We start from the raw sequence: 12,130 nt of genomic DNA on the forward strand, positions 1-12,130 counted from the left end.
GGACAGAAAACCAAAACAGCAAAAAAAGTGCCAATTATGGGATACTGACATTGAGGCTTACGAGCTGGGAAGACAGTGTGTCCTCAGGGCTTACAGGCCTACAGAATACTCAGGAGAAAATAGTTTATCAACCAAGTCCCTGTTCCAGCGCTGGGTCCATCTTGGCAGGGAAAGCATCATATGAGCATTTGCCTTCCAGGTGTTAACACCTTCCCTTTTCAAAGGCAGAACTATGGGAAGAGGGGTGAGGAAAGGCACCAGTGTGGCTCCAAAAAGTTCTGGAGAGAAAATTCTGGTTTTGTTGCTGGTCTCACTATGAGAAAGTTGTGGGTTCTCATTCTATCTTTATGACCACGAGCAAGTTAAGCTACCATTCTGTTTTCTCATCTGTAAAATGAAGCCAAAAATATTTACTCCCAGAGCTAGTATAAGGATAGAAGGTAACATATATAATATCATCCAAGACCAGCCTGTCTGATCTTATCTTTGCCCACTCTACCTGAATGAACAAATCATACCACACTGTAACCTCCGACACCGCGTAGGAGGCTCTCATATTCAGTAACAGGGTAACTGTTGGCTTTGGTGACCATAACAGATTGAAGTTGACACGTGAACTACCTTTGAAGGCAAACCACTTTGGCATGTTTCTCTCAAAATGAACATAAGTTCCCTCATCTCCAGCCCGACTCATGATGTAATAAAGTTTAAAGTGATCCCAGAGGAACAAGTTAACCAGATGGAAGATGGAAAACACTCGTGGCTGGCAGATAGCCCCCTACCTGATCACACAGTTGCCTCGGTTAGATGCGAAGATGACGATGGGGGCGATAGAAGATTCCAGGGCCCGGTGCAGGTAGGTGAAGCACTCAATGTCCAGCATGTGGACCTCATCAACAAAGAGCACACCTGGGACCAGCTCAGCAATGCCCTGATCGATGTACTTGTTCACCACCTTGTTAATCTCCCCTCGAAGTTTGTCTAGGAGACAGCAAGGGTAGACATGCAAGGTCAGCACCAGGTGGGGAAAACGGTCACCTTTTCTCTGCTCCCCACACCTGAATTCAACCCAATCCCAAGTTTAGATCCTGGTTTTCTGTTCGCTATGTGACCGCAGTAAGTTGTGTCCCTACTCCAGGCTTTGGTTTTATCATCTGAAAGTAGGAATAATCACACCAAAAGTCACAAAATAGACAACTTCCTAAAGATGTGCTTTAAGTCCCTCTCCCCACCAGATCTTATTACTCACACCCAAACTTAGCTCCTGCCTGATCCCATAGATCCTGGAGTATGGGAGCCCAGGATGAAATGAGTTTCCATATGCAAATTCTCCTATGCTGCACTGGTAAATGACCCTTTCTTTTGGCCCTGTATGACAAAGCTTAGGTTAATTAACTTTCATTCAAGTGGCTGGACAAAGAAATGAATAGAAAGCATGTGTAGAATCCTCTGTGGAAGGAAACCTGAGAGGTATGAAAGGTTCTGAGAAAAGGTCCAATCTCAGAGTTCTAAGATGGATGAGTCCCTCAAAAGTTAAAGAACCCATCTATAGACACAGTTCTCATCTTCCAAACCAGATCCTGTGCTATCATCTGGAGGGAGCTAATCATAAACAGAACATGAAGATTTGATACAGCATCTCCCACCAAAGCCATGATGCAGGGATGGTCAAAATCATGTTAAAATACAGAAACTGCTCTTGGTAACTAACAGAAAGGCCTCAGATCACTCCACTGGCTGAAATGTTAAAGAAAATAAGATGCTTTAATGTTTAACACTTTAAGGTGACAAAGATATTGGGGGTAAAATAGGTGAAGAGAGAGATGTACCCGTTGGGAAGGAAAACAAGGGAAACTAAAAGTCCATAAGGGACCAGCAACATTCTTACCAAGCTCTGGGAAGTGCTCAGGAGGGTGAGCGAGTGGAAGGGGGACCCCTGGCACCCAGACAGCAGAACTTGCTGTGCTCAGGTATGTTCTGGCCAGAGCTGTCCTACAGAGCTGGGGTGACAAAATCCACATTTCTGGAACCGGAACCTCAAAGGACCAGAATCTGTGACAGTTTCCATCCAAAGATGAGTGCCAGGATACTGAACGCAGTCAAGAAAGTGTGCTAGCAAGCAGGGTCAGAGGACACACGATATGCTTTTGGCCGTCTAAACCAGCCACAGACTATTAGCACAGAGTCAGGCTCTTCCTCAGTTTGGGGGAAGAGTCACTCACAGAGCCTCTCACAAGAAGCATATCAGAATGCAGGGCCCTCCAGCTCTGCTTCTGGCTCACAGGCCCTGCTGTTGCTCTTACCTGTGATTTCTGTCTTCTTTGGCTTCATTAACTGGCCCATCATAGACAAGATGTCTTGTCCCCCCTGTGTAAGAGAAGACTTAACAGAGTCAGTCCTGCTTCCTAAGGCAGCTGCAAAAGCATCACCCGTCCCCACTCCCTCATCCCACCAGACCCAACTTGACGGGTCCTAAGATGTACAGACCCTGAACAACTCCAGTGGAAAGCTTAAGAAGCTTCTAAAACAGGAATTCTTAAGAGGTTCCCCCTGACCTGTAAGAATAAAATTAAGTCGCTTCATGGGAAGTACAAGCTCTGTGGGGCTTGGCCCAACTTCCATCTCTGGTCATATCACTTTCCAATCCCATACTCCTTGATTAGCCACATAGGACTCCTAACCATTCCTTGAACACCCAAGTCCTTTTATGACTCAATGCTTTTGTGTATTCTGGTCTATCCGCCAGGAACCACATTCTCTTTCCTGGGAAGCTCCCAGTTATCCATTAAAGTTCAGGTCAAAGGTCCTCTGTGGGGTGTCTGACCCCCTCCTGGTGCTCCAGCTCCCTTGGGGACACTGTTCAAGTAGGTATAAGGTATACTTAATTATGTCCCTGTATTTCCTTTCATTAGACTCAGCGACACACTCGCATTAACTTAGTCCTAACCTGGAGCTGCTCAGAGGCGGTGAGCCCATCCCTGCATAACAGCCGGCTCCTAATAGGCTCACCCGTGCCTGAACCCTCCCCAATAGCTCCTTGGGGTGCAGTCAGCAAGAAGCTGCTGTTTTGTCATTTACCCAGCAATTCATGATAACATATTAGTTTCCAGACCCTGGTACACAGAGGCGCTCACTAAATGTTCACTAGTAAAAGGTAGCAAATGTTTCCTGAGGACTTACAACATTTGATCCTCAAAACAGCCTTGCAGACAGGAATTATTATACTCTTTTCACAGAGGAAGAAACTCAAAATCAGAGAGCCCTAAGTCACAGAAAACCTGGAGACCCAAAGTGACTAATTAGCGAAGCTCATCAGCATCACAGCAACACTAACCCTGACTTGCAATTCTCAGCTCTGCACTCTCTCCAAGTCAAAGGCTCCTAGGAGGTCGGTTTGGGGACAGCCTTTCCACAAGCAGAGCGAACCTGTTGGTCCACAATGTGATTCTTCAGCAATCTCTTGGCCAAGGCTCCAAGGAACAAAACACCCAAGGATCCAATTTCAATTTCGAAAATCCATCCCCTCTAGAGGAGAGGTAGCCTCTCTTGGGATGAAGAAGAAAAAGCAAACTCAAAGACTACCAGCAGGAGAGAGTTGGGATTTTAAACTGCACATTTCCCAAAGCTGTCATAAAGTCATACTGTATTTTCCCACAAAGTATCCATCTTCTACTCAGCATGAGCAGCACATACAGGTCCCACTCCAAGCTATAAAACTTGTGATTTTGCTAAGCATAGGGAAAGACACTGCCTTCTCGGCCTTTCTAAACTCCTGCAAAGTGCTTCAAGAACACGCCTGTCCCCCCACCATTAACACCCAGAGAATCCCAGGTGTGAGCTGCTGCTGGAGAGAAGCCACAGAAGCTATACAGTCAGGGCCAGAGGCCTGGCTGGGAGAGGGAACAATACATGTGAAATCATCTGTGACTAGAGCATTTGAATTGGAACAAAGGAGTCCCTCTTAGCTCATGTCGCTGTTCACTGCTAAACATTACAGACACAAAAGGACTTGTTTCCCTAAGAAAAGGCAGCAGCAAAGACTCTGATAATTCACTCCCAGAGCGTCTGTGCACATGCAAAAGGCTTGTGTGCCATTCATGCCCGGGTAAAGGCAGTTACCTGGGGCCGTGCGTTGGCCACGTCCAAGTCGTGCAAGGTCACATCCTGGATGATTTCTTTCTTCTTGTGCACATCCCCCTTTGGCAAGGGGACATACTCTTCAGCTTCAAGGTCGAATTCTGTGGCATAGGTATCACACCTGCCCTGCCTCTGCAAAGGGAGAGAAACCTGAGTGCCTGGTGAGTTTTCACTGCCAAGGCCCCAAATGGCACATTGCTAAGTGAGATTAAAGTCTCAGTTCCCAAGTGTAGGCCTGACAGCCTGATACTCGACTAACTCATACTCGACCAACTCCAAGCATTCCCCACTCTTCTGCCAAGAGAAGTAAGCTATCTGCTCATCTCTGGGCTCCAAAAACCCAGTTGAAATACACCTGATACTTTCTCCAAGAATATTTTTCCTCCTCTCTTTTAACTGTATGCAATTCCCGATAAAGGGCAAATCCAATAGATTAACTGGAGCCGGAGGGAGTTGTTCAGACTCTTTTGTAGGTGGGTGATTTATTGTATGATATGAAGTATTATGCACATCCATTAAACAGTGAGGAACACTGTACAGGACACTGAAAATCAGATATAAAAGGAATGCCAACTAATGCAGCATTCCCTTCCACACACATATATCTTGAGAAGAAAATACCGAAGAGATAAAAGGAAGATTAAATACACTGCACATTTCAATTTAAAAATGACTACAGTTGTTTTGCTTCCTCACCCTGTACTCCCCCCTCTAAACAGGTTTTAGTATTTTTCTAACAGACTTTTTAGAATGAAGATAAAGGGAAAGCAAACTTTATTAAACACAAAGGGGCAACTGCTGACCTTCCGTCAGCATCGCACCAGACACGCCATACCCACTCCCTAAGAAAGCCACTTCCTGGTCACCCAGATCTCCCCATAGCAGACAAATCATGCATTACATTACCTTCACGGCTCCACTGTTGGCTTCAATGTAAATCACATCTCCAGCCTCTACTCGCTCTTTCTGCAAACTTTCAAAAATGCTGGGGTCCAGCTTAAAATTTAAAAAAAAAAAAAAAAGTGAATCAGAAAGTGTAATACATATTATATTTATTTCTGACAAACTGTAAGGTATCTTTCCATAAGGGATTTGAGATAGCTGATGACTATATGGAGAAAGTGTATTTGTGTGCATGTGTCTGTATTAGAATGTGTGAGGCTGGCTCTGAGGGTTTGAGTGTCCTAGAGAGAAAGCACAAGAGTGAATGTACCTGTGTTCCCAGTAGAGAGGGAAATCAGGGGAAACCTAGTCTCCTTTCCCCCTTTACTCCTAAAGCTGCAAACTGGCAAATGTGGCTCTGCCTACTTTTAGGTGGCCTACACTGTTCCTGGAGGACAGGCCCCAACACCCCTTTAAAGATTGCCGTAGCAGGTTCAATCCCTCACATTCCTCACCTTGGATACTGATAGAACCTTCTGCAACTAAAGCTTTCTTTTTGTAACTAGCATTTTGTGGGCCTATGACTTGGGACAAGGCTATCTGTTTCTTCATCTATATAACAGCACCCAGATGTGATCACAGATGTGTAAAATTCAAAGGGAAACATAAGCCACGATCTTTCAAGCCTTTTGATTCAAATCTCAGTTTTTGCTCCCTGCTTGCCTACCTGTCTATATCTCCAGGAAAGTAGCATATTCGGGGAACTACTGCTTTTCTCCAGATTGTTCAGATTCAGGCTATCCCTGATGATCAATATTCGAGGATAGCATCTTTTGTAAGGAGTTAGCCTTTAGAAATAAGTTTCTCCCAGTTAAACTTCATTTTATAATGTGAAAAACACTTGAGTTTTGTCTCAAACAATATTAAAGAGTAAAAGCCCAGGATTCAGTGAAAGAACTCAGACACAAAAGAATACATATTGGCTCTAACCAGTTTGGCTCAGGGGATAGAGCGTCTGCCTGCGGACAGAAAGGTCCCAGGTTCAATTTCGGTCAAGGGCATGCACCTTGGTTGTGGGCACATCCCCAGTAGGAGGTGTGCAGGAGGCAACTGATCGATGTTTCTCTCTCATTGATGTTTCTAACTCTATCTTTCACTTCCTTTCTGTAAAAAAATCAATAATTTAAAAAAAAAAAAAAGGAACACATATTGTATGATTCCACTAGTATGAAATGTTCAGAAAAGGCAAATAGTATATAGAAACAGAAAGTAGATCAGTAGCTGCCAGGGGCTATGGGTGAGAATGGGAAGCTACTGTAACTGGGCACGAGGTTTCTTGGGATGATGAAAATGGTCTAAAACTGGTTGGTTGTAATGGTTGTACAACTCCGTAAATAGATCTAAATTCCTTGAGTTGTACACTTAAAATGGGTGAGTTTGTTTGAAATTATATCTCAATAAAGCTCTTGCTAATGGTAACCATAAAAACAAAGCTCTGCCTCTCTGGCTGGTTTGGGCCTGATGGCCTCCTGCAGCACTGCCATGGGCAGGAGGGACAGTAGTTGGTCAGCCTCTGACACAGGGCATAGGATGAGGGAGGCACTTGATACTGATTGCAAATAAGGTATTCTCCTTCACACTTAAATATCCATGAGTACTTAAGCCCCATCTATCCAAATACCTTATACTCAAAGCAGCTAGAAGTACTCATTTTAAAAGAAAAAATTCACTTCTCCCCTATGTCATTTTCTAAGGAAACTGTGCAAAGCAGCCTCATGAATAGCTGAAATCTAAGTTGCATGCCTTATTTTATCAATCATACATTGAAGAGCACACACTATGTTTTGCCTTAAGCATTTTAATATCGGTTATTTTCCCAAATGAATTGACTGAAGATGTAATTATTGGAAGGTGGCAGGTCCTACTAAGAAATCTAATTAATACAGAATGGGAGAGATGAGGGGCAGGTTTAAAAGAGATTATTTGCAGAGGCATGTCCCTAAGATGGAAACCCTGTTAGGAAAAAGAAACATGGCCCTTTGAAGAAGAGACATTTTTATGATCTCCATAAAGCAGTGACCAAGAAACCACCTCACAGAATCAAAGAACCATGAAATCACAGACGGGAACAAAGATGGAGAAATTATACTGCAAATTGTGATCATCTATTGCAGTTTACAGATGGGAAAATGAAGGTCCAGAGAGCTCAACTGATTTCAAAAGGTCACATAGTAGGTTGGAGGATGCTCTACCACTTAATTAGTTGTATGATCCTAAGATAGATAACTACTTAACCTTTTAATGAGACTCAGTTCCTTTATCAGTGGAAAATTATACTAGTACAAAAAAATTTATATATACATATATATATATATATATATATAATATAATATAAAATACTTGTTGGAGCACTTAGCACAGGGCCCAGTACCTACAATAAATAAGAGCTAATAAATATAAATAAAATATATATATATTTTTTTTTTACAGAGAGGAAGGGAGAATTAGAAAGATAGTTAGAAACATCGATCAGCTGCCTCCTGCACACCCCCCACTGGGGATGTGCCCACAACCAAGGTACATGCCCTTAACTGGAATCGAACCTGGGACTTTCCAGTCTGCAGGCCGAAGCTCTATCCACTGAGCCAAACCAGTTTTGGCATGATGTTATATTATTAATAATAAAGCCACTCTGGCCAGCGTTTCTTAGTGGTTACAGCATTGGCCCATATACCAAAGGATTGAGGGTTTGATTCCCAGTCAAGGGCACATACCTGGGTTGCAGATTCAATCTCTGGCCCTGGTTGGGGCACATTTGGGAGGCAACTAATCAATGTGTTTTTCTCACATCGATGTTTTTCTCTCATCTCCTTCTCTCCCTCCTTTTCACTCTCTCTAAAAATCAATGGGAAAAAATATCCTCAGGTGAGGATTAACAACAACAACAATAAAAAAAAAAAATAATAAAGCAAAGCCTACAATCTAAACTGCTCCATTTCTCTAACTGAAAGCTCTGACAATAACATCCAAAGCTACCACTTCTTAGGTAACTAGATGCCACATCCAAAGCTACAACTTTTATCCTTAAAAGAACTCTGTGAGATAGGCAATTTTTTATTCCCATTTAACAGATAAAGTCACTTCCCAAAGGTCATACCATTATCAGCAGCAAAGCCAGAATTCTCTTTCAGACTCTAACTCCAAAATCCATGCTCTTCCCACCAGGCACCACTGTTGCCAGCATCCTGACATATCCCTCCTATATTTGGTTTCTTGATGTCAACTCATCATCCATTCTTCAACTCTTACCAAATTATTCAATGCCACTGCTTTTTGTAAGCATGAGCACTGTAACTGAATATATGCCCAGATTCAGAGAGTAGCTCAGGGCCCTAACAAATGGTCATAACATAAATAGGTGGCAGAAGGTATACTCGAACAGCCACACAGCTTGTGTTTTAACATATATAACTTCCTTAGAGTAAATAAGAAAAAGCTATCTTTATTAAGTCCCTTGTGTACTGGCCCTCTACTTGTTATTACTTTATACACATAGCATCCTCAGATGGCCCCATGATAATCATCACCCACAATGTACAGACACGGAAACTGGAACACAGGTTATACCACTTGCCCAAGGCCACAGAGTGCTGAGGGATTCTAAGGCAAGAGAAAGAGTCCACAAACATGTACTCACTTTCAATTGTTTGGTTCCTTTGGCTGTTTTGAGTCCTATGATTACATGACTAATGGTTTTACCATACCCTCCCATGGGGTTCTCTGTCTCACACGGAGTTAGCTCTGTGACTTCACCTTCATAAACCTCCTTGGTTTCCTTTATCCGCAGCCCTGGAAGAGATGGCAGATGAACTCTGGTCAGAGCAGAATTTTCTTACTCCTTAACAACTTCTATTGCCACAAAACTTCCATGTCACAAGAATTGACTAGTCAGCCTTACTGTACATTCAAGGGTGTACTCCTGGGTGGAAAAGCACCACAAACACAAATATAACATCGCAGAAAAACAACTGTATTTCAGCCTTTCAAAGGGACTTCCTCGATTCTAATCTAGAACTAAACAGACAAGCTATAATTTTCAAAATTGTTCAAGGGGTGATAACAATGAAATACTACTCTACAACCTCCAGAATCACTAAAATTAAAGGCTGATAATCCCAAGAGTTGGTAGAGATGCAGAACAATAGGAAGGTTACACTGCTACTGGAAGTATTTATAAAGTAAACTGGTATAAATAAGAACAAAATGGTATTATTTCTTAAAGTTGAATATCCTAAGATTCTGCAATTCAACTCCTAGGTATATACTCACTAGGCACGAGTGCACATGTGCACCAAGGGATACAATACAGCCAGTAGTAGTCATAAAAGCATTGTTCTTAATTGCCAAACCCTGAGAAAACTCCACTGTCTATAAACAGTGGAAGAGACAACTGAATTGTGGTTTACTCATACAACAGAATATCACAACGCAATGAAAAAGAATTATCACCACATGCAACAACATGGATGAATCTCAAACATAACTTTGTGGGAAAGAAGCCAAATGTGGTAGAATATATACTGCAAAATTGCATTCATTTGAGGTTTAAAAACACGTCCAACTACACTATAATGTTAGATTCAAGGCAGTCATTAATTTGACAAGGAAAGGAAGGATGGAGATAGAGGAGGACACAAACTACACTTGCACATGTGTCAAACACAAGGCCCGCGGGCCAAATCCAGCCCGCCAGGCCTTGCAATGTGGCCCGCACCGCGCTGTCATCACTGCACTCCGCTGTCAGTTTATGACATTGTCAGTTTATGACTGTTCAGTAAACCATTCGGCCCGCGATTTAGGCTGGATTTTAGATTTTGGCCCCTTCTCTGATTGAGTTCGACACCCCTACTTAGGGTATTGGCAATATTCTTTTTCTTGACTGGGTGGGTTTTCAATTTATGATAATCAACTGAGCTCTATATTTATGGTACATGTACTTTTCTGTATGTCTGCACAAAATTACCAAGTCACCTTAAAAATATGTAAATAAATATTATATTAATGGGACCTAGTAAAGGAAGAACACTGATGGCTTAGGTTTAGGGAACACTGTTCTAAGCCTTAGCTGGAGTCTACAGTCATGGTTATTAGCTTTTAGAATCACCTGACGAGCTTCTACAACCCCTTATGCCTTGGCCACACTCACAGCACTTACCTCCAAATCTCAGGGGTGGGGACGCTGCCATTACTAGTATTAGTTTAAAGCTCCCTAGATGATCCCAATGTATAGCCACATCTGAGAACCACTCATCTAAAGAATAATGAACTCTGTTCTACTCAAAATGTGAGCCATAAAGTACTTCTGATGGCAGGAAGCCCTGATATGGTCTGGGTGTCCTCACCATGGAGCCACGTCTGTTCTGATATGGGAATACCCAATGACAAAAAGAAACTCTGCCAATGGTGTCAATCATTTCCCACTTTTAAATGTGGTCATTATCTTAACACTGGGGCGGCTGACTTCTTTCCCCAGAAACCCAATTTGGGCAAAAACTCTCTCTCAGATAGTCAAGTGAAGGAAACGTTTTATTCTACCTTCACTCAATCTGATAGCCTACAAATGGAAGTTTTGGAATAGCCCCAAAATAGAGGATGCATTTCATTTTTACCTCACCAAATTCTTAGTTCCTGAACATCATGTCAAAATTTTCTAAATAAAATGAATGTATCAGAAGATTGTGACAGGGGACTCTTTGAAATTCTTTCCCTCTCCCCATTTGGGAGTCTGTACTTGTGCTTCAATAAATTTCCACCTTTACTAAAAAATAAAAATAAATAAGATTGTGACAAACTTGGAAAATTCTGTACTTTTTAAACAAAATTTTGATTTTTTTTTAACCCACATGGCAGACATGATTTCTTTTATTGATTTCAGAGAGAGAGAAAGAGAAAAGAGAGAAAAGGGGAGGAGGGGGGAGAAAAAGAAAGAGAAGGGGGGGGGGAGAGAAATAGTGATTGGTCACCTCCTGTACGTGCACTGACTGGAGATCGAACCTACAATCTTTTGGTGCACTGGATGATGATCTAACCAACTGAGTCACTTCACCAGGGCTCACCTTTGATTTTTTTTAATTCAACACTTTCATATCCCAGAGATAAATTCCCCCAAATGGAATGTTTCCCTATATTTACTGTTATACAACTATGACATGAAATTCCTCATGTGGGGGAAAAAGGCATTCCCATCTCTCACTAGTTCCATATTTGTTTAGAAGTTGCTCTGTGCTGACAAGCTGACAGGGGATATGGTTGACAGACAATGAAACAGGCTGTTAGCCAGGAAAGGGACTGAGCTGGCACTATCTCTGGCAACAACAACGCAAATGACACAGGTTTCATCTGCTGGCTCAGGTTTCTAAATCCCTGACAGGGACCTTCATCACATCAAGGAAATAGCACAGACTCCTTGCTTTTTATTTCTGGTCAGCTTACTGCTTTCTCCCACCCCCACTGTCAACATCACAGAAACTCAAAGGCAGAGAAAGATGGGCAGGGTTCTTTTTTGAAGATTGTCAATGACCTGCCTTTTTATTCGGTGGCAGGATCAAGAAATTTCTCTTCACCTGGCTGCCATCAAAAGAACTGTGCTGCTCCCCCCACCCCACCCCTCACCCCCTGACCCCCACCAAAAAAGAGGGCAAATCACAAAACTGATGCCTAGGAAATTTATCTTTATTTTCCCCCCTCAAATGTTAAAGCATTTGAATTACCTTTAAGCAATCTAAACACATACACTCACGTAAAGGTCAGTTTTGTCAGATTTTATCAATGTCTCTAAATACTGGCAACTACATAACTCAAATTTCATTTTTAAAAACACTGTTTAAATATTTTTCAAATTTGTAAAAATGCATTTTATTAGTACACATATTTGAACCAGTTGTAACATCTTACAGGTTATCTCCTTAATGAGTTAAGTAAAATCTATGATACATGTTCATTAAATTCTTTAAAAGTTCTCAAAAGATTTGAAACCGCCGAAACCAGTTTGGCTCAATGGATAGAGCGTCGGCTTGGGGACTGAGGGGTCCCGGGTTCGATTCCGGTTAAG

The 12,130-nt window shown here is 42.2% G+C and overlaps 1 protein-coding gene across 1 annotated transcript in view; it reads right to left on the reverse strand.

The window, feature by feature from the left end:
* RUVBL1 (RuvB like AAA ATPase 1) overlaps positions 1 to 12,130 on the reverse strand; it is a 32,697-nt gene that overhangs the window by 11,207 nt on the left and 9,360 nt on the right. The window contains exons 4-8 of the mRNA XM_084887216.1: positions 8,717 to 8,868; positions 5,044 to 5,133; positions 4,120 to 4,269; positions 2,304 to 2,367; positions 783 to 981 (exon numbers count right to left, since the gene is read on the reverse strand). Of these exons, the coding sequence (XP_084743342.1) occupies positions 783 to 981; positions 2,304 to 2,367; positions 4,120 to 4,269; positions 5,044 to 5,133; positions 8,717 to 8,868 (655 nt within the window). The remainder of the gene's footprint in view (positions 1 to 782; positions 982 to 2,303; positions 2,368 to 4,119; positions 4,270 to 5,043; positions 5,134 to 8,716; positions 8,869 to 12,130) is intronic.

Source organism: Pipistrellus hanaki (assembly GCF_964339955.1).
Source record: "Pipistrellus hanaki genome assembly, chromosome: 6".
NCBI classification, from domain to species: domain Eukaryota; kingdom Metazoa; phylum Chordata; class Mammalia; order Chiroptera; family Vespertilionidae; genus Pipistrellus; species Pipistrellus hanaki.